This window comes from Pseudorca crassidens, chromosome 12 (assembly GCF_039906515.1).
Source record: "Pseudorca crassidens isolate mPseCra1 chromosome 12, mPseCra1.hap1, whole genome shotgun sequence".
Lineage (NCBI taxonomy): Eukaryota > Metazoa > Chordata > Mammalia > Artiodactyla > Delphinidae > Pseudorca > Pseudorca crassidens.
In genome coordinates, this window is record NC_090307.1 from 69,165,014 (window position 1) to 69,186,898 (window position 21,885).

The following is a 21,885-nucleotide window of genomic DNA, read 5'->3' on the forward strand; positions in this document are numbered from 1 at the left end:
CATTTAAAACCTGGGTTGTTTTGTCTCTTTAGTACTAAGTTGTGGCACTTCAGTCTACAGAGGGGAAACTGAGCCTCAGAAAGGGGGTGTGACTGGACCAGGAACACTGGGCCCACAAGCAGATGGAGACCAGAACCTGGGTTGATCTCTGCCCCCCACCCCGCCGGCCTCTGCATCCAGCCCAGTGACCCCCTGCTCCAGTGTTGGCCTGCCCCTCAGGCCATGCCGAATCCTGTCCTTGCGTTTAAAGATGGAGGGCTCCCCAGCCGGAGGGTGGGCCGGAAAGGCAAGGAAGCAGCAGCTCTGAGGAACCAAGCCAGGCCTCTCTTCCCCTCCGAATCACGCGGACCTGTCTGACGTGGCCCGGGAAGAGGGGACAGCCCGGACCCTGTGGTCGGGGAACCTATTTATACCGGCAGGGCCGTGTTGCAAGCCCTTCCTGCTGGCGAGAGGGACGTCACCGGGCGCTGACCTCACCAGAAACGCTGACGCATCTTCCCCTCACGCTTTGCTCGGATGGGGAGCGGGGCCTCCTCACCTTGGGGGCACTCCCCGCCCTCCTGCACATCACGGCTCCGGGTTCCCCCTGCCAGTGTCCCTGCTCCCTGCTGCCCTCCAACCATGCCCTCTTCTTGCAAGCTTTTAGGGGCTGAATTGTGTCCCTCAAATTCGTGTGTTGAGGTCACAACCCCCAGCACCACAGAATGTGACTGTCTTTGGAGATAGAGCCTTGAAAGAGGTAATCGAGGTCAAATGAGGCTATTGGGTGGGCCCCACTCCAACATGACTGGTGTCATTATAAGGAGAGATCAGGACAGACATACACAGAGGGGTGACCATGGGAAGAGAGCATGAAAAGGCGGCTGTCTACAAGCCAAGGAGAGAGGCCTTAGGATGAAACCAACCCCGCCGGCACCTTGATCGCAGACTTCTAGCTCCAGGACTGTGAGAAAATACCTTTCTGTCATTTAAGCCCCCCAGTCTGTGGCATTTGGTTATGGCAGCCCAAGCAAACTAATATATAAGTTTAAAGCCTCGTGCTCAGAGCGAGGTCTTTCAGATGTGACAGCCCTAGTTTGAATGCCCCCCTCCTCTTAAAGGTTTCTACAAAGGGCAACTGAAGGAGAGGCGACCTCAACGTCTCTGGGTCTTGGAGGCCTCTTTAAACCGAGGAGATCTTATGGCTTCTGGACCGAGGGGTGAAAGCACCGGGCTGTCCCACGACTGTGGAGGCCGGTCAGCAAGGAGCCCCTGAGAGGGGCACGAAGCTCTCCAGCCAGACCTGGCTCTCCTGCCTGGAGCCCGGCCCTGAGCTTCTCCGAGCTTCCGTTTCCTCGTTAAAGAGAGCTGAGGCATCCCTGCCGGCCGCTCTCCCTCCCAGGGCTGTAGCAAGATGAGATCAGGGATGTGAAATGAAGCAGGATCCCGGACTGGCCGGGGCCCCAGGAAGCCGCCTCTTGGAGGTGGGCACCGAGATGAGAAATCGAGCGGAAGTGATGTTCTTGGGAGGAGAATCCGGAACTGGGGTGGCGGATTCCACCCTCAGGGGTGGCAGAATCTGCCCTCAGGGGTGGCAACGGTGTGATGAGGACCATGCTGGGCACCAGGGAGTGGGTGGGGGTGAGGAGAAGCCTCCTGGCGGTGGGGTGCCTCTGGTTTTGCCCACTGCTAGATCCTCAACACCTGGCAAAGCGCGCGGCCAAGTGAAAGTTTGTTGACTGCATAAATGAGCGATGTGGGTGTGTCTGCAGAGGGGAGGGCTGGTGGGAACGGCCTTGGTGGTGATGATGGGTGCCGGGGTGGTGATGGGTGGGAGCGTGCCTGGCTGGCCCTCCTCCTTCTGGCCACCTTGGCTTTCCTAGTCCAGGCTCCACAGGGCCTGAGCAGCTCAGGCCTCCCTGGCAGCCCCCAAGGGCCCCACCCTGGCTCCTCAGCCTTTGACATCCTCCTCCCCACCGAGCTCCTCAGGGTGCAGGCCAAGGACCCTCGTCCAGGTCTGCTGGATGTGCTGGGGCTGCCAGGCATGGCATGCAGACCGGGGCCAGCCCCTCCACCCCCTCATCGCCCTCTCCTAGGCCTCAGTTTATCCTGCGCTGAAGCAGCAGGTTGGCTCGGGAGGCGCTGTCTCTGGCCCCTTCATTCATCTGTGAGAAGCAGAGGACTGACTCAAGATCACTATGTTTCAGAGAAAGTGAAACCTGGTCCCCAACGGTCGCCGCAGCAACTCCCCATCTCCTCCGGCCCCCCACCCCACCTCCCGACAGCTAGTACTTAGAATCAGACTTTCATCTTTCCTTTTGCCTTCAAAGGGCGTTTGCCTTGTATGTCCATGACTGCAGCAGCCCTGTGAGGTGGCTGGGAAATACTTTTCGAATCCTCATTTTACGGTGGGTGGGTGGGGCTCTGAGGCCCAGAGAGGTTAAGCGACTTGCCTTGGATCACACAGCATGTCAGTGGGCTTGAACCCTAATCTCCTGTTTCTCTTGCCTCAAGTGCCTGGTTCTCCCTAGAGGGCCCTGTCTATAGAAAAAGAGCCTGGCTGTGGGCAATGGGCCTGGGATGGGGAAGGCTGGTTATGTGAGGGGTGCCTGGTGGGGGAAAGGAGATGGCTGAGAGCCCCACTGGAGGATGCAGGTCCTGGGGCCAGAACCACAATCTCGGGGCTGCCAGCCTGGGTCTGGCTCTGTGCCCAGAGCCCGGTGGTTTCCGCTCACAGATGTCCCAACAGCCCTGGCAGGAGGGCGGGAAGGGCACTCAAGAAGGAAGATGTCTCGCTCCCTTCAGCCCCAAACCACAGAGGCCTGTGAGGCCGATGGCTCCTGGGCTGGGACTGGGCTGTGCGCCCTCCAGGAGCCCAGCTGGTGGACTCTCCCCTCCACCCCGGGCACAGCCCCCTGCAGCGAGCATGGACCCCCTTGCTCCCTGCTCACCCCAGGAAGGCTGAGGCTGCGGTTTGCATCATCCTTGGGCGTGGGGCTGACCTCGAAGAACGAATTCGAAGAAAACAGGAGGAGGAGCAGGCATGCCACCGCACCCAGCGCCCATTGGCCGCCTGTGGAAACTTTGGTTTTTGGGGTCATGTTCCCAGAAGGCCTGCCCTCCCCCCTCCCCCTCCCCACCCACCTCACGAGGTGTTGGCCAATCCTCCCGGCGGGCATAAAGTGGCTGCCAGCCTGCAGGGCTCCAAGCCTGGAGGTGTCACCCCCGGCAGGCGCAGGCCAGAGCTCGGTCACCCAGCATGCGGGCACAGTGTATGCGGAGGACACCGCTCAGTAAGTACTTCCTTCCTCCCCACCAGCACCTGCTTGCTGTGCTCATAGGTGCCAGCGGGGAGCAAGGGCACCCTCTGTCCTCCAGGAATAGGGGAGGCCAGGCGCCGGGCAGAGGATGCTGAGAAGGGGAGAGAGCCAGGGGGTCAGGCAAAGAGAGGGATCCACTGAGAACAGAGCATCTTCACAGGGTAGAGAAGGATATTACCAGAGGGCTTCCACGGGGAGGGTGATGTACAGTCAACTCTGGGAGCAAGGGAGTGAAGGAAGGGGATCACTGCGGGAGAAGCCAGGGAAGCAGGTGGGAGGTGGGAGATGTGCTGGGGCAGAGGAGGAAGCCGCAGAAGCTGAGCAGCATCATGGTGTGATGTCTGGAAGGGCTGTGGAGCCTCCTTCTTGCCCCAATTTGGAAGCTCTGGGATGAATGGACACTGTCAGCCGGGCCTGGGGGCCCTGGAGCCCACACAATCACACAGCGCACATAGCCACACCCACAGGATGACATGCACACAGTCACGTGACGTCATCTGGAACCCTCGATCTCACCAATCTGGGAACCCCCACATGCAGCCCGGGGCCCCTGCCCTGGATGGGACACAACGGTTGTGTGTGGCCAGCTGTTTCCTCGAGCCTCGCACAGATCTAGACGCACACCCATGCAGGCACCCTAGTCCCACGTGCGCTGTGCCCACACCAGCCCCCCTGCCCGAGCCCAGCAGCAGGTACCTGGGGGGCGGCGAGGGGTGCCTGGTAGTCATTGTGCCTAGGCGCCTGGCCCCTTGGCCTCCCCAGCAGCATCTTCCCCAAGGGGCCACAGTTCTTAGGAAGGGAAGGTGGTGTCACTGCCTTCCGGGCCATTGCGCCACAGGCCCTTCCGACCACGTGGCTGCCAGGGCCTTGTGGGTGGGTGGGGGGAAGCAGGGGAGTGGTAATTATACCCGCCCCCCAGAATGTTCTGGCTCACAGCATCTCTGGTGGGCCTGACAAAAGTGGCCACTTACGGAGAGAGGAGGGAGGCCTGAGAGATGGGGTCACGGGCTGGCCTTGGGTGACCTGAGCAAGCCCTTCTCCTTTGGAGCCTTGGTTTTCCTGTCAGTCAAATGGGGGCATGGACGAGATGGTCTCACGTATCCTTTCCAGATGGAAACTTTGGGTGGAAAGGCAGCCTCTCCTGGTTCTGCAGACATAGATCAAGGTGTCTAGCTGTCCTGGGCTGCAAAATCCTCCAGAGCGCACCTGCGTGGGGGGGTGGGGTCTGTTACAGCAGGTTCAGGGCCTGCAGCAGTGGTCACCCCTTAGCCCAGAGGACTTGCAGGGAGCAGCCCCACCTGGGCCACCCCAGGTCAGCTCCTGAGTTTGGCAGGCTTGACTCTAGCCAGGCCCCACCACCTCTTCTCAAAGTCTTACTTGGTGAATTGCAACCACTGTTTTGGGTGTTGGGCAGTGACTCGCTGGGAAGGTGGTGGAGGCCCCAGCAGGTAGCCCCGTGCATGCACCGTGCCCAGCCCCGCCCCCAATGGCAAAAAGCTGGGGATGATGGGCTGTGCCCTCTGAGGCCCGCTTGAGTGACCTCCTCTCTGAAAGGCACCCACCTGTGGCTTCCTCACTGAGGCAGGTGACATGTCCCCTCTCTGCCCCAGGTGTGATCCTCGGACTCCTGTTCCTGAGCATGACGGCCACAAGCAAGTGCTTGGGCAAGTACCATGAACTCCTCCTGCAGCTCCGGCGTCAGGCGGGCCATATGCAGGACACCAGCACGCTCCTGGACCCCTATGTGAGTGACCGGCCCCTGGGGGCATCTGAGTCTCAGAGAACTGTGGGGTTAGGGCAGCAGTGAGTCCCAGAGAGGACAGGCCCAAACCCTACTCAATCTGAGGCTGGGGGGAAAACGAGTCTCCGTGTTATTCCTGGGCCATGGTGAACATCCCAGGCCTAACCCTGAGATGCCAAGTAGGCAGTGCAGCTCCCCCAGCTTAGTGGGCCTGGAGTGTGAACCCCAACTCCATTGCCTCATTCGTCCATTTGCCCCATGTGCTCATTGCACACCTACCACAGGCCTTGTTCTAGGCACTGGGATGTAGCAGTGAACAGTCCCACCCTCCTGAGCTCATGTCACCTCCCGTCACCTCCCCAATGACACACTTCATGCCACAATCACCACCTGTGTGGTCACCCCTCCAGCTCCCTGGCATACCTCTAACCTCACCTGCAGTGACCCAGGAGTCCTCGCCCCTCTTCGGCCTCAGTTTCTGGATCTGTACAATGGGAGGATTGGAAAGGGGGGGTACATGAGGTCCAGTGGTTCAAGGCTGAGCAGAGCAGGTTCATATGTGTGTGTGTGTGGGGGGGGGGGGGGGGCTCCAGCTCTCACCCCTGCATTGTCCTTTCCCCACAGATCCGCATCCAAGGCCTGGACACGCCAGGACTGAAGGAGCACTGCAGGGAGCGCCCCGGGGCTTTCCCCAGCGAGGACGCCCTGCGGGGGCTCAGCAGACAGAGCTTCCTGCAGACCCTCAATGCCACGCTGGGCCTCGTCCTGCACAGACTGACTGCTTTGTATCAGGACCTCCCTGAAGCCCAGCAGTTGGTGGGACTGAACATCCGCGGGTTCAGGAGTAACATCCATTGCATGTCCCAGCTGCTGCGCAGCTCCTCAGAGGCAGAGACACCTGAGCCCACTCAGCCAGGCCCCGGGCCCACGCCGCCGCCCACGCCGCCCTCAGACGCCTTCCAGCACAAGTTGAAGAGCTGCAGGTTCCTGCACGGCTACCACCGCTTCATGCACTCTGTGGGGCAGGTCCTCCAGGAGTGGGGGGAGAGCCGGAGCCGGAGCCGGAGCCGGAGCCGGAGACACAGCCCCTGCCGGGCCCCTGGAGACACAGCCCTCGCCAGGCCCTGCAGAGGGGGGGCCCGCAGGACGTGGCCCTTCCGGAGGGACAGGAGACTCATGCCGAGGGGACAGCTTCCCCGGTAGCCTTAGGGTGAAAGGTCAGCAGGTACTCTGCAGGATGGCGCAGCCCCAGGGCCTGCCATCCTGCTCCCCTCTGTTCCCCGCCTCTCAGAAGTGCACTTTAAGGGGTGGGAGCCGTGCAGCCCCTCTACCTCCTCTGGGCTGGGCTAGGGACATAGGGTCAGGCTGTTGAGCCCCCCAGCCCTGAGTTCCTCAGTCTGGTGGGGTGGCCAGGTCAGGTCCACACGGGGCCAACTTTCCATTGATTCAGGGGTCTGATGACACAGGATGACTCATGGCCAGACTGGCTGCCACCCCCTGCTCTGCTGCCCGGAGGCCTGCCGGACTGTCCCTCTCATGACTTGCAGGGCCGTTGCCCCCATACTTCCTCCTTTCCCTAGTGGCCTGGTTCCAAGGCGGGGAGGTCAGGGCCTGAGCTGGCCTCCTATGCCTCATCACGTCTCGGGCCAGACCCCTGGATGTCTGGATGACCTCACTTTAGGCAGCTGTGATGGGGCAGAGTGCACTAGAAAGAGCACTGATTTGGGGGGGTCCAAGGTTGGTCCCTAACTTGCTGTGTGGCCTCAGCAAGGCCGCTTTACCTCTCTGTACCTCAGTTTTCTCTTTGTGATTCGAAGGGCTTGGGGGCCATGTAAAGCCCTCTCTGCCTGTCAGTTGCTGGGACTCTGTGACATAGGGTGGATATCAAATTCTCTCCATACATGGGGATACGCAGTACAGATGGCCACTGGGCACAGACTGAGTTCTCTGGAAGAGACCTCCTAGCTAGCACCTGGAAGCGCCTGGTCTTGGGTCCTGGGTGCTGGCTGCTCCCCCTGGTGGTACATCATGGTATTTTCTTATGCTGAAACCATTGCCCTCCTGGAGGGGGTCCCAGAAGCTGCTGGGCCAATTCCTTGGAGGGACATGACTAATTTATAGATTTTTTAAATCAGTTTTTATCTGTTTCCTATTTATAAGGCTTATTTATAATGTGTATTTAATGTTAATATTGTGCCAACATATATTTAAAACTTGCCTGGTTTCTAAAGCCCCTGTGTCTCTCTGCTGCCTTGTGGGACAGGATTTGGGGGAACCTCTTGGCGGGGGGTCCCTATGTGGTAAGGCCACAAGCATCCACCACCTGGGGCCTGGGCTGGGGGGTCCTTGCTCTATCCAGGAAAGGAAGTCGCACACCCCAGTCAGCTGGGGGCTCTGACTGTGGGGCATCTTAAACACAGACAAGGTGTTTGTTGTTTCTGAATGGGTCTCTCTTGAGAAGCTGGGGACCAGGGGTGTTGGGGTTTGGGAGCCAGAGGGGAGGGAGGAAGGATGGAGTGTATGGGTTGCTCTGGGCCCTTGTGGGTGTCTGGCTGGGGGTATGTGTGCTGATGTGTGTTGTGTGAAACAGACAAGATAATAATAGATCCTGCCTCACATGTGGCCTGTAACCTGGTAGGTGCTTGAAACTGCTTCCTGAAGGGCCCCAGGGTGGATAGGGATTCCACCTGGCTCTCTCCGGATGCTCAGGGCCCCGCCTCGGAAGGGTCATCTATAGGCTGATGACATGCTGAGGCAGCAGCTACAAAGGAAGGGCTCACAGAAGCCGATGAACGTGACCTGGATCAGTCCCATTTCTGGTGGGAACAGGATTTAACATGGGGTGGAAGAGAGTCCTGTGTGGGACTCCCCGCAATAGATATAACCCACTTTGCAGATGAGAAGACCGAGGCTCAGAGAGTTTGAGTCCTCAGAGCAAATTTACTGGGGGCGGGCACATTTTAAATTCAGGCCCGTTAGATGCCAGGGCAGGAGCATCCTCCTGTCACCTTTCAGCCTCTGTAACTCTGCTGACAATTTCACGAGTCCCCGGGGGCACGGAGCTCCCAAGTGTGGGGGCAGACAGACAACAGACAAGCAAAAGAACCAACAGGAGCATCTGAGGTTGCAGTGTGAGCTTGAGCTTGGCAAAAGCAAAGCGGTGATGTAATAGAGAGTGAGAGTCAGGTGATGTGGGTTGTCAGTGTGGTGCCTGGAAGAGGTGATGTCTACTCTGAGGACTGAATGACGCACAGGAGAAGGGGTGGAGCCTGTAGGTGGCAGGAAGAGCTAGGGCAAAGGCTCCGAGCATTCAAGGATGAGGATATAGTGAGTGAGAGCATTGCTGATTTATCAAAAAGGCCCAGAGAGGGGAAGCATCTTGCTCAATGTCACGGAGCGAGTTAGTGCAGTGCTGGGGCTAGAACTCCAGGTCTCTTACTCCCAACCAACAAGCGCCCAATATATTCCAGGCTGTTTACCAAGCACTTAGTAAGGGTCTCTACTGCCCCCCAATGGGCTCTCTCTTGCTCTCGGGCTCCTGCCACACCAGCCACTTTGGGGATCCCAATATGCCCAGGGTACCCTCCCACCACAAGGTCTCTGCCTGTGCTCTTCTCTCTGTCTGCAATGCTGTGCTCTGGTTTTTGGTTAGTGCATTCTCGGCTATTCTTACCCCCATCCGTGTTCTGGGTCTAACAACTTGGTTATTTTTTTCCTCAAAACTGTCGCGTGGGGGGCCTCTCTTGGTTTGCTTTGCCATCTGCCTCCCCCGCTAGCCTGGAGTCTCCAAGGATGGAGACCAACCACATCTGCCTTGCTCTGCTCTCAGCACAGTACCTGGCACCCAGCAGGAGCTCAGTGAGGAGCAGGGCAGGGAGCCTGGCCTAGACAGGCGCTACCCACGTGTGGCCAAGGGCAGGAGCTGGCCTCTGCTCTTTTCTGCTGCACCCCCAGCATGGGGGTGGGGGACTTTCCTCGGGCTGGGCTGCTGGGAACCTCTGGGTGGGAGGTGGCAGACACCGAAAGCCAGGCACCCTCAGGTTCCTGGAGCAGAAGGGGAGTTGGCACTAAGGCAGCATGTGGTTGCCCACGGAGAGGATAGAAGTTGGTCTGCGGAGGAAGAGCTGGGAAGCCCAGGGTAGTTGTTCTTCACCCCTGCCTGGGCCCCCTGCCAGCCTCTAGAGAGGTGGCTAAGCCCCGGGAGAGGTGTCTGGGGCTGCTTTGAACTGGAGCTGCACCCCCCCAGCAGGAAGCAGATCAGGGAGCCCCAGACTCTGGGGGGGGGGTTCTTGGGGGTCCTATCAGTGAGGACTTGTCAATTCCACGCTGTCTTCTGATGAGACCACAGCTGCAGGTGCCATCTCCAGCATGGGCCCAGATCCACAGACCCAGCTGCCAGAGCATCTGCTGGGTGCCCTGTGGGTGCCTCAAGGCTGAACTCAGCCCCAAGCCCACACCTTTCTGCTTCCTAATCGCCCCCACTGAAGTTCCAGAACCCCAGCGCACCTCCCTCAACCTCCCTTAGCCTCAACCTCTTCTCTCCCCATTGATCCTGTGATTTCTCCAACACCCTATCCCTGGCACGTGCCTCCTTCTCTTCCCACCGCCAGCCAGGTCCTGACTCCCTGGACACATCTCACTGTCACGTCTTCTGCTCACAAACCTTCGATGACTCCCTCCCATCCTGCTGCCCGAGGCATCGATTCCAAACTCCTCAGCACAGCCAGCCAGGGCCCTGCTCTCAGGCCCACCCAACTTTGCCAGCTCATCTCTGCATTTGCTACATGCTCAGCTGGCCCCCAACACATCCAGGCATCCTGACCTCCCAGTGCCTGCATTTCCCCCTCCCCCTCCTCCTGCCCTCCCAGGCCCCTCCTCCTTAACTCCCCATAGAGTGGCTGGCGGGGCTTCCCTGGGGCTTTGGGCAGGGCAGCTTGCAGGGGTCGTTTCTGGTGTCTGCACCTGGAGTCAGAACGAGCCCTCTTGGATCATCACCCCCCCCCCCACACCTACTACAGCGACAACTGCTGTGAGATCAGGGCTCCCATGACCATCCGGCATGAGGGGTAGCGGGGGAGGGGTTCTAATAATGCTTTTGTGCCACAGTGTGAAGCTGATCCCCCACAAGGCATGCTTTTCCCAGAGTGGCGATGTCCTGTGAGCCTGCAAATAGCATATGCTCCCCCAAGTGGCTCATGTGAAGGGACAAAGCAGCCGCAGGCCATGGGCGAGCTGGTACAGGGTCAGGGAGATAAGGAGTCCTCGGGCAACCCTGCTGCTGGAATCGACCACAAGCTGGGTTTTCTTTTCTTTCTCAAGTTTTTCAGGGTGACAGTCACAGCCCCTCAGTCAACCCTGAACATGACACACACGGATGGAAAGTTTCCTGGGACGGGGGGGCCCTCCAGGGAAACTGCAGGAAAAAAGGCAAGGATGGGGTGCCAGCACTTATAGTCTGTCTAAAGAACAAACTCCCGGCTTGCAAACGGCAGATCTGGGTCTCTGGCCTCCATAGCCTCAGCGCCTTCGCTGCCCGCCAGTTCTGATGTGATTTGAACGCTCTCTCTCTCAAGGGACAGGAAAGTACTTGGGAGTTCAGCAAAATGACTTCAAACCCCAGCCCCGTGGCCCGTGTAACCTCCGGGCTGAGCCTCGGCTTCCCTGTCTGCACAACAGACTCAGGTAATTGGACACCTCCCAGGCCAGAGCAGAGATTTTCTGGGAAACAATGCAACGCAGGGTCTGTTGGCGCTGCCGTCATAAGCTGTCACAGAACAGGTGCCCGAGCCACGTCCTCTTTATTTTCTCTCCCTCATTTTCCCTTTTCCTTGTTGGTTTCTTTCTTCACAGCTCTTCTGTCTTTGTTCCTGTCCCCTCTTCTCACCGCCACCACCCACGCCAGGCCTGGGACCCGGAGTGCCCACAGAACCCCTTTTCCATGCTGAGGAAAGGGTCACAGTCCACGGTCAGAGTGGGGAGGCCCTGGGCTCAGCCAACCCCGCTCCCTGCTTCCTGGGGCGTCCCCGAGGGCTGGGCTCCACTGACTCGGGGAGGGGCGAAGGTCTCTGAGGGAGGGGGTTGGGCAGGTGGGGCCCCAGAGCCCGTGGAGGAGGGCGGACCAGATGGGCCAGGTGGCTCCCGGGTTCTGAGGTGGGTGCCAGGGCAAGGAGTGGTGGCTTGAGGGGCACCGTGTCCGGGGGGTTGGCTGCAGCCCTGTGACTCTTCCAGGGATGGGGACAAGGGGACATGGCCCTGGTGCACACGGCCTGTGGCAGGTCTGAGTCAAAACACCTAAGGCCGACCCCGGCCGGTCATGTGGAGGGCTGCCCAGTCATCGCCTTATGCCGGCCTGGATCACCCTGGCGGGCTGGGCGCGGCCAAGTCAGCCGTGAGTCAGGCCCCGGCGGCCTCGCCACGCAGCACAGGGCAGGGGCCGCCGGGCCCAAGGACGACCCCTCCCCACCCCTGGCCCTGCTTCTCCCCTCAACCAGCCTGAAGACCCTGCCCCACCTGTGTCAGGTGCAGTCTGGCCAGGGACCTGGGCTTCCCGGCCCCTGTTGCCCCCAACCCTTCAGCCAGGGGGTGGGGTGGAAGTGGGGGGAGCCTCGGGGCTACCCGGCCCTGGACGGGAAGTCAAGTCGGGGGCGGGGTGAGGAGCTGTCTCCAGAGAAGATTCAGCAGGAGAGAGAAGCAGAGGAGCCTGGCCCAACGTCGATGGTGCCCCACTGAAGACCCAGCAAGCACCCCGCCAGACGCTGGAGGGTCCAGTGCGGCACAGACCACGGTAGGCTTCCCCGAATTTATCCTCAGCACAGGCAAACATCACCTTTTCCCTCATGTGTCGGGGGCACCTGATGGCCCACCCGGCTCTCCAGGCCTCAGTCTCCCCGACCGCGTAATGGGCATGGTAAGATGTGCCCTGCACATCTCTCTGAGCCTGTGGAGGTAGAGTTCAGACCAGATGTGAAAGTGTCATGTGGACACCTGAGGGGTTAAAGATCATGGCAGGTTTAGAGGGCAGAGGAGAGAGTACTGGATGGGGAGGCCGGAGTCCTGGCTTTGTCATCCCGAAGGGGTCACCCCTGGGGGTCTTGATTCCTGGATTCCCAAGGGGCCCTCAAGTTCCCTTTTCCCCAGAGCAGTGGAGGGTTCTGAGTTCGTGGCAGCCTAGCTTTCCCTGGGATGGAGACCTGGCAGGTAGAGGGTCCCTGTCCCCCCAGAAGGGGCTGTGGTGGGTCACAGGGTGGCCCCCGCCTGCCTCTGCTTTCGGGAAAAGAGAGTGAGTCTTTGCTAAAGTGAAGTCTCTCAAGGGAGGCTCTGGAGTGTGTGGTTGGTCAAGGTCATGACCCCTACACTTTTGACCTTGACCCAGAGAGGACTCGACCTCTCTGTGCTTTGCTTACTCTGTAAGATGGGCTTAACTGTGGGGGCACCAGCTCATGGGACCATGCAGGGAGAAAGGAGAAATGTAAGTAAAGTCTTCACAGAGTTTGGCACCGGGGGGCAGAGGGGCGGGCGGCACCTTGGCATAAATAACCTGAGAAGCGGTTGGACCCCAATCTTGCCATCAGCAGTTCCCCAGGACTGGGGAGAGGCTCCTGGGAGGGCAGGGACATTGTCCCCAGAACCTGTCCTGGGTGGGGATTAGGTGGTCCTGGGGCTTGAGGGGGGTGGGAAGGGACAGAAGTCCCCCTCCTCCCCCTCCTCTCCCTCCTACCCCCCCCACCCCTGCCCCTCCTCCCAGAGCTCCCACTGGATGGAGGAACGCAGCCCCCACCCCAGGCCCGCTGCATGAGGTCTCTGGCTCCCCCTTGTGGCCAGTCCTCAATGCACACCCCCCCCACCCCCACCCCCACCCCCCCGCCAGGTGCTCAGCAGGGCAGAGGCCCCTCCAGGACCCCTCTGCTGGCCTCCTTCCCTGCCCTGGCTGACGGCCTCGGCCTACCCTCCATTCCGAGCCCCAGGCATCTACCCCAACTTCCTCAATCCCCAAATCCTGCCCTGCCCAGCCCTAGGGGAGGCACTGACCCAGTCAGGTGGACCCAGGGCTGGAGGTGCCCCTGCCACGGTGCCTGCTGCCCACTGGTCAGTGGGGGGCGCTGCAGCCCGCGGCTTGGGGCTAAACTCAGTGGCTGAGTGCTGGCGAGCGCTGAGCCGCGAGCCCCGGACCTGGCCCTCACCCCCGCTGCATCCAGCGCTCCAGGGTGCCTGGGAGGCTTTCTCTATCCTCTACAACCCCATCCCATAGTTTACACCTCAAAGAGCCTTTCTGGATCCTTGGAGACGGATGGCCTTCTCTAGGCTGGTTTTACAGACGGGAAAACCGAGACTCCTAAAAGGAGTCTCTTTCTGGAATCCCCACTGCTAATCAGGAATAAAACCTGGGATTCCTGACTCCTTGTCTGGGAACCTGAGGGAGGCACGCAGCCCACATATTGTTGGAGATGTGCCACTAATCTGTGGCCTTGGAAAAGTCACTTCCCCTCTCTGGGCCCCACCTGTGAAGTTTTAACAGCTAAGATAATAATACTATCAGTCACTCAGGCATGTCTTCTGTGCTGCAGGGTTTCCCAGAGGGTGATGCTAACCTCTCAGGTTGACAACATTGTGTCGCATTTTATACTCTTGGAACTGGGGTCTGAGCAATGAGGTCACATGTCTGAGGCCGTGAGTGGCAGAGCTAGGACTGCCCTTGAGGCCTGGCTGATTGAAGAGACCACCAGCCCCAACCCCCTGACACCCCCCTCATTATTTCTGATCTTTTCCCTTTGCAAGTGGGAACATGGAGGTGGCAGAGGCCAGAGTGGTCTTTAAGTTTCCCAGGCTAACACCACTTTAGGAGGTAGGTGGGCTCTTGGAGGGGAGCCTAAGGGTCAGGAACTACAGGCCACTGTCCTCCCTCTATGTGAGGGTCTCCTGCTGCCAGCCTGCTGACCAGAGTGGACTCTGGGGAGACCACAGCCACTGAGGGGCTTGCGGGACTCCAGCTCTCTAGACAGTCCACTGTGATCCTGGGGCGGGCGTGGTCCCACCCAGAAAGGGAGGAAGCGGAAACGGGGTCCAGGGGTGGGGCAGGGGTGGAGGAGGCCAGGCTGGGCAGGAGATCAGAGCGGGATTGTGTCATGGAGTCCTGCAGCTGATAAGCAGCTGAGCGGCCGGCCCAGGCAGAAGGAGGGGATCCTGGGGTTGACTCATCCTGGGGACCCCCCTGGCCCCCTGCTGCCAGTGAGTCCTGGACCACACTTGGCCTCCTGGCTCCAGTTTGAGGGAGGCTGTGGGGTCGTGGGCTGGAGAGCTCGCTCCATCGCACCCTGTGTGACCTTAGGCAAATCGTTCAACTTTCTGAGCCTCAGTTTCCATGTCTGTAAAACCAGGATTAAAGTGTCTCCCGTGGGGATGGGTGTTAGGACCGGAGATAACAGGGGACTCTCGTGAGTGCTTTGCTTGCTTTGGGGGATGCAGGCAGGAGAGAAGCTCATAAGGCCTTTGGGGTCAGCGATGGGCCAGCTACGTGCCACAGAAAGCATGGGAAGCAGGGCTGGAGTGGCTCAAGGGTGCAGGGTAGTGGGGACGGGTGTCATACCCAGGTTACCTGGAGGACAGAGGGGGCAGCCTGGCCCTCTCCTCTCGGCTCCCCCCAGCTCCTCCCCTACCTGGTCCTGTCCCTCCCTGACTTCAGGGAGCTCATCTTTTCTTCTCTTCCCAGGAGGAGGACGGTCCAACCTCAGCCGGGCCTCAACCCCTCTATCCTCCCTGCCCATTGGGACTGGGCTACTCTACTCTTTCCATCTTATCATCAGGCCTGAGGCTCACATCACCTCCCACCCACCATCCTCAGAACGGTTTCCTCAGTCCGTGCTGGCGCTGAAGGACGGTTTGGGGAGAGGGCCTGGCTGCTTCCCTCACATCAGCTCTGGGGTCGGGTCAGGGTGGCCCCAGTGAGCTTGTCTGGGGGAGGGGACGCCAGTCCCCACCTCAGGGCCAGCCGGTTTCAGGCTGAGTGGGTCCGCGGGGCTGCTTCCTGTTCTGTTTATTGCCTCTGAGTTCAGGAAATCACTGAGTGAAACATCCTCCCCCCTCCCCCCACCAACCCCGAGATTATTTAATAGGAGCCGGGCTGTGGTCTCTCTCTTTTGGAAAATCCAGTGGGAGAAGGAAGCTGTCAGCTCAGCTCTGACATCAGCTTAGTCCCTGAGCCAAGAGTCAGGGTGGCCAGGGCAGGGGGGCGGCGCTGGGGCGGGGTGGGGAGGAAACCAGCTGCTGGTGGCCCCCGTGACGTGAGGCTGCCACAGAGTTCCCAGGGGCGGGGGCTGGAGGGTGAGGAGCAGGGATTGTTGGAGACACACTCGGGGGCGCGTGCACACACACACACACACACACACAGGGTCACGCCTCCCCACACGTGTCCAGAGACCCCTGGCACGCACAGACTCACATCCACTGGTACAGGATCCAGGCACACGGTCACACACACACTCACACAATCACACAGGGGGCTCACAAAGTCAGCCAGAGGTGTGTCCACCCCGACTCCCTCCCCGCCACACACACACACGCACACATACACGCACACACGGCCAGACACAGCCCAACACAGACACACAGCCACACAAACGGCCTCACCACACACGCACACACATGCAAATGCCCACTCGGCCGGAGAGACAGACCCAAGGGGAGCCCGGCGGGCACTCCCAGAAATGGGCTGGGCCTCTGGGCCACGGGCTACCCTGGAGCGGGGACTGCAGCTGCGTCCCCCTCCCGCTGCCCGAGTGAGGATGAAGAGCTCGGTGGCAGAGTGAGGAAGGCCTGTGACTATTCCGGGCCCCACCCGGGCAGGGCGGGGCGGGGTGGGGAGCCCGGGGATCTGAGGCTGCGGAAGGGAGTGGATGGTGAGAGGCCAGGCCGTGGGAGGGCCTTTGTCCTGGCATCGGGTGATGCCAGGCCTCCACCCCCGACCGTGAGCACCTGCCCAGCCCCACCCTGCCCGCAGCACCTCCTGCCACTCCTGGGCTGCAAGGGATGGCAGCTGAGGAGCAGTCAGGAACCCCACGCTGCCAGCTGCCGAGTGACCTCGGGCAAGTCACTCCTCAGCCCCTCAGGGCCTGGTTTTCATCACTGATACCAGTGGCTTACAAACGTTTCTGACTGAGACCTGCAGTTAGAAACACATTGCACCTTGCAACCAGAGGGTGATGCACACGCTGACACATCCAGACGACGGAAACAAAATTCCGCCGAGCGGCGCTTGCCCTCGCTCTGGGCAATGCTGGGTGATTTTGCGATTCTATTTTCTTTTAAAAGTGCTGGCGGCAACACTCTAAATTTAATCCATGATCCACTAAAAGGCAGATAATTACAGTGTGAAAATATCGCTCTTTACCTCTGCCTGCGATGGTCTCAAGCTAGTTCAAGATTCAGAGAGAGCCTGGGGGAGGTCAGAGTGCTTGCAGAGGCTAAAATGCCAGATCCATTAAGGGCTGATGCCTGAACCATCAGGGAGGAGAGACACCCATTCTAAAGATGGAGACGTTGAGGACAGAGCCTGCAGTGGAATCAGGCCCCATGCAACTTGGCATGGACCTCAGAGGCAGGCCTCTGACCCCACTGATGATCGGAGCCCTGTAGGCTGCTGCTTCCCTTGCAGTTTCTATCAGAATTGAAGAAAAAATATGCAGTCACTCTGATTCACCTCCAGGGGTGTGATTCCTGACGCAGAACCAGTCAGGAAATGTCGGGGTGATGCTGGGGACAGTTGGCAGGAGGCCAGACTGGCTTCTGGCTCCCACTTGGCCCTGAGGGTGTGTAGCTGGTCCCTGCCAGAGATCTGATGGGGTGAGGGTGAGAAGGGCAGACTATAGGCCCAAAGCTGGACCTCAAGAGCCTCAAAGACAGCTGGAAGGGAAGTGTTGCTTATTCCCAAGGTGGGAAGAATTGCTTATTCCCCTGCAGAGGCTCTGAGAGGTTGCCTGTTCCCCCAGGACCCACGCCACACTCTGTCTACTGAGAGGACCCAGGAGCCCTCCTTGTCCTAACTCTCAGATCACGGGTGCAGCATGGACCCCTGGACCCAGGCCCAACCCAAGCCCCTGACTCAGGCTGGGGTTTGAGCCCCTCCTGTGGCCACCCCGACCTCTGGTTAGAATGGCTGCCACGTGGCAGGCACTGTGTGTTTCCCACTTAACATCTTCATGACAGCCCCATGAGCCCGGCGCTACCGCATCCCCACTCTCAGTGGGCTCAGAGAGAGGAAGCCAGTTGCCCCAGGTCACAGGTGTGGGCAGGAATCAAACCCATGTTTGCCTGGCTGTAAGACACACCCTTACTCATGGGTACTACCACCCTAGCCCCAAAGGGACCAAAGGTGACTTGCAAAGCCGAGCCAGCGGTCACAGGAAAGTACATGAGAGCATATAGATGGTGGAGGTGGGCAGCCTTGCAGGTGTAGTTACATCCTCCTTTCTCAAGTGCTGAATAATGAGGTGTTTTTGCCTTTTTGGACAGGATACCCAACTGCCAGGGCTGTGCCAGGAATTCCTGAGCTTCTCCTGTTTCCTCTGGCTGTCCCTCACCAACTCTGGTCCTGGGCCACTCCCTCTGGCCCCCAACTTCCTCCCCTGGGCCCATCTGACTCCGCTGTGCTCGTTTCCCAGATGGGAGCGTCAAGGCGAGGAGCGGGGCCTGAGCTGATGTCTGAGAGCAGCTGCTGGTCGAGTTTTCAGAGAACTGAGATCTTAGATGGGGACAGGGAAGAGGGATGGGGAGGGAGGAGGGGGGCCGGCCTGGGCAATGGGGGTTGCCCAGAGCACTCAGTTTCTGGGTCACTAGCCTTGGGGAATTCCCCGATGCCCAGAGAGCTGCTTACCTGGTGAGTAACTGCTCCTGGCTGCCCACACAGGATGCCTGGCTGTGAGGGTACCTCCCTGCCACCCCCTGCCAATGGCCACTGCCATGTTACCCTCTCCTCTGAGTGCCCCGGGGCCCAGGAAAGAGACAGACAGGCAGGCAGGGGCTGTCCCCCACCTCCACAACTCCCCCCAGGGCTCCGCAGGGGGCGGCTGGTGATTCAAGCCCCTCTGAGCTGAACTATGTCTCCTTCCTTCTCAGATGGGCCTTGGGGGTGAATCAGCTCCTGGGGGCGGTGAGGCTGGGTCAGCCACTGTCTTCAGCTCAAGCCTGGGGTGCGATTGGTCACGGGCCAGGATAGGACATAGGGAGAGAGAGCCCACCGCCGTGCCAGCCCCCCCAGCAACCCATCTGATCTTCCTGGGGCACCCCAGAAGCTGGAGGCTCGAGGGTGTTTTGTTTCCATTATCCATCAGGAGAGAATGAACAGGCCCCTCTCCTGCCCAGCTTTCCCCCTTTAGCCCTGGATTATGCCCAACTTTCCTCATCTGTAAAATGGGGACAAGAACCCCTACTCCTCCACGGTGAGGAGGATCAATGCTGACGAGCAGAGGGTTGGCTGGGCTCCCAGAACTGCGCTGAGCCTGAGCCCTCACAGCAAACCCACAGCACAGGTGTCATTATTCCCATTTTATAGATGAGAAAACTGAGGCCAGGATGTGGTCACTTCCTCAAAGTCACCCAGCTCATAACTGGCAGACCCAAACCTCTAACCCGGCTCTGACTGAGGCTGAAGTCCATGCTTCCAACCAGCAGACTTTACTCCTCTCGCCATGAGAGACTTGGCACAGACAGCTTTTGGAAACTAAAATGCTTTTAGAAAATACTTAGCATCTGCTCTGATGTAACCCTGAGCCAGGTGCTGTCAAGAGTACAAATGAGGATCAGACCCCAACCAAGCCCTCAAAGAGGGAGGAATGAGACTTGTTCCCGCTTGAAAGGAGAGTGGGCAGGACTGGGCAGACTCAGCTAACCTGGGCTGTGGGAGGAAGGGGAGGCTTCCCGGAAGAAGCGGCCTGAATGCAGCTCACCACCCCTTGCTCCCATCGCAGCATGAGGTGCTGCTGGCATTAGCTGTGGCCTTCAAGCCAGAGGCCAGGGCTCCAGGCCTCATTCTCTTGTTAACTCTCTGTGCTGCCCTGGGCAAGTGTCTTCACCTCTCTGAGCCTCAGCTTCCCCACCTGACATTCTAAGAGAGACTTGTGGATGGTGAGTGAGAATCAGAAGGAAAGGAGGGGCTGAATGGCCACATGCGCCAAAGTGAGCGGGAGAGAAAGAGCCCTCAGGGGCCCTGGGGAGGCCCCAGGCCGGCCCTGGACTCGCTTCCTGGAGATGAGCAGGTGGATGGTACAGCTGCCTGGAGGAGCACCCTCAGCCCCGGCCTGGCCGCTCCCGCCCCAGACTGAGGGTGCCCTATGTGGGCCCCAGCTGTCCCCCTCACCCTGAGGCCGGTCAAATCCCCAGCAGGCCCAGTGTGCAGAAGCAGGACAGGCTGGGGATGAAGTCACAGCTGGAAGGGGCCGGGCTGGGGCTGCCACTCCAGGGTGGGGCCTGGGGTCACGACCCTGGGAGCAGGCAGCCAAGAAGGGAGGATGCCTTCCGTGAGGAAGCTGGGGAAAACACACACACACACATAGCAGCGTAGAGAGGGAAGGAAGAAAACAAACTCCAGGAGACCAAAGCTGGCCTGGAGCGCCGCCTGGGCAGCCGATTCCCGGGGACCGAGGCCACGTTGCAGGCGGCTCACGGGTCCGCAGCTCCGAGACCCTGCCCGGCCTGCCCCCGAGAGGCCCGGTGCAGGTGGTGGCTGGACATGGACAGGAGAGGGAGGCTGGGCCTGGGGTGCCGAGGGGCCCAGAACACTTGGGGAGCACAGACCAAGTCAGGTACCGTGAGAGGGGAAACTGAGGCAGGGGAGGGGGCAGTCAGGGCGAGGGTGAAGTATCTTCTAGACTCCGCCCCACTTCCTGTTTCCTGTGGGGTGGGGCTGAGATTACATGGCGTTTGGGGGCGTTTTATAGGGCTGAGGAGGGGTCTGGGCAGCCAGAAGACAGTGCAAGGCTCGGCAAGTCCACTGGGAGTGATGCAGGGGAGGAACCGTGGCAGGAGGGCAGTGGGACGAGGAGGCGGCCTCCAGGAGAATCAGGGCACCCAGTGAGACACTTGGGCGGGGGAACAGGGGATCCATAGATGGGGCCTCTGTGGGGCCCTGGTCAAATGGATTTGGGGTCCACATCAGAAGAGTCAGGATGAGTCAGATGACAGGGGTCCGGGAGATGTGGGGGTGGGGTCTGGAGGCTGATCCAGAGTTCATGCTCCCCAAGTGCTCAGCCCCTCCTGCAGGAGAGATTGGGCCTGGGGGATTATGAGAGGGAGGTGAGCTGGGATGTCCTGAGGTGTGGGGCTGCCTGAGACAGGCTGGGGTGGCTGGACCTCCTAGGGGCATACACAGACCCCAGAGCAGGTGCATGAGAGGGGCGAGTGCCAGCTGGGGCCTTCCATGGCCCCCAAGGAAGACACAAGGTGTGGAGCGGCCGGGAGGAGGAAGGAAAGCCAGTGTGGGCTCTACCAGCCTCCTCCCTGCTGGGAAGCGCCCGCTGGGATGGGCAGTTTTATCGCCCCACAGCCGAGGCCAAGCTGGGAGAGCCGGGAGGAAGCAGCCTGGAGAGGGCAGGGCATGCGTGGGGGGGAGGGGGCACGGCGGCAGCAGGAGGGCTCGTCCTGGCACGGAGGAATGAACGAATGCTGGGCAGGTCCTCCGGGATGTGGCAAGAGGCGGGAGCTGGGGGCATGGAGGAGGGCTGAGGGGGTGGGCAGAGGGAATCAGGGGCCAGGGAAAGGCTGCAGGGCTCCCTGGCCTTGGAGAAGCAACTCTCCTGCCTCGTTCTCTGGTCGGGGTCAGGTGGGAGGGCTGCAGCGGGGGCGCCCTTGGCAACTTGTGGGACCACATAGCCCCAGATGTGTCTGACCAGCACTCCCCCACCTCTTTTGTTTTGTTTTGAATGCTTTTTGCCAGGGAGGAGTTGCTGTGCTCATTTTGCCCTAGTCCTCACCATTCCTTCCTGCCCCTCCTTACTCATTTATGAATCTACCTGGCCACGATAGACACCAGATTTTGTGACCCTGCCTAAGAGACTCCAGAAGCACCTTTTGGGGGCCATAATCATTCTCTGATGCTGAGCCCCAGGGCCCTCCAAGACATTTTCTGTTCTCCTCAGCCATCCCTCTGCGTCCTGAGGAGCAAACCTGGCTCCAACTGGCTCAGCCTCCTTAAGTCTCTGCTCCAAATGTCCTTTCAAAATGGAAATGCTGGACCACTCTCCCCTGAAGGGTGCAAAGAGTTTTAGGTAAACGCCAGAAACATCACATCTTCCCAGAATCTCCTCCCCAGGCTCTCCCCAAAGAAGGGAGTCACAGCAACCCCTCACCTCCCATCTTCCCAGCCCCCTCCTCAGCTCCACAGGTACCTGTGGTCATCAATGCAGGCTTGTTGATGGCAGTCAGGAGGCCTGACCTTGTGGGACCCTGGACAACCTGTCCCCGCGGGAGCCCCACTTTGCATAGTGGCAGCGGGCAGGTTGGAGGAGGCCACCTCTGCGGTGGCTTCCAGCGCCCACGTTCAGTTTCGCTTTTTTACCATCTAAAGTCCACACCAGGGCCCCAGCCCCTCTTCCTGGAGCCTCCTTGTCAGCCAAGCCCCAGCCTGCCTCCTCCCCACTGACCCCCAAACCCCCTGACCAGGGGGCCACAGGTGGCAGCCTCCGTCTGCTTGCCTAGTTTCAAGCCGCCTCCCCAAACCCAGGTGAGTCAGGGCTGTCTGGGGTACCCACTGCCCAGGGACGCCGATGACTCGGGGACCCTCCTCCCCCTCCCCATCTTCAAACAACTCCCAGGGCAAGCCACGCAGGAAAACCGCAGGGTGTTTTGTTGAAGAGTTCA

The 21,885-nt window shown here is 59.9% G+C and overlaps 1 protein-coding gene across 1 annotated transcript; it reads left to right on the plus strand.

Moving 5' to 3' along the window:
• Positions 1-3,238: 3,238 nt before the first annotated feature.
• On the plus strand, positions 3,239-6,243 carry OSM (oncostatin M). Its single transcript, XM_067701436.1, has 3 exons — positions 3,239-3,272; positions 4,910-5,043; positions 5,665-6,243. Exons 1-3 carry the CDS (start codon positions 3,239-3,241, stop codon positions 6,241-6,243), a joined length of 747 nt encoding a protein of 248 aa, XP_067557537.1.
• Positions 6,244-21,885: the final 15,642 nt, after the last annotated feature.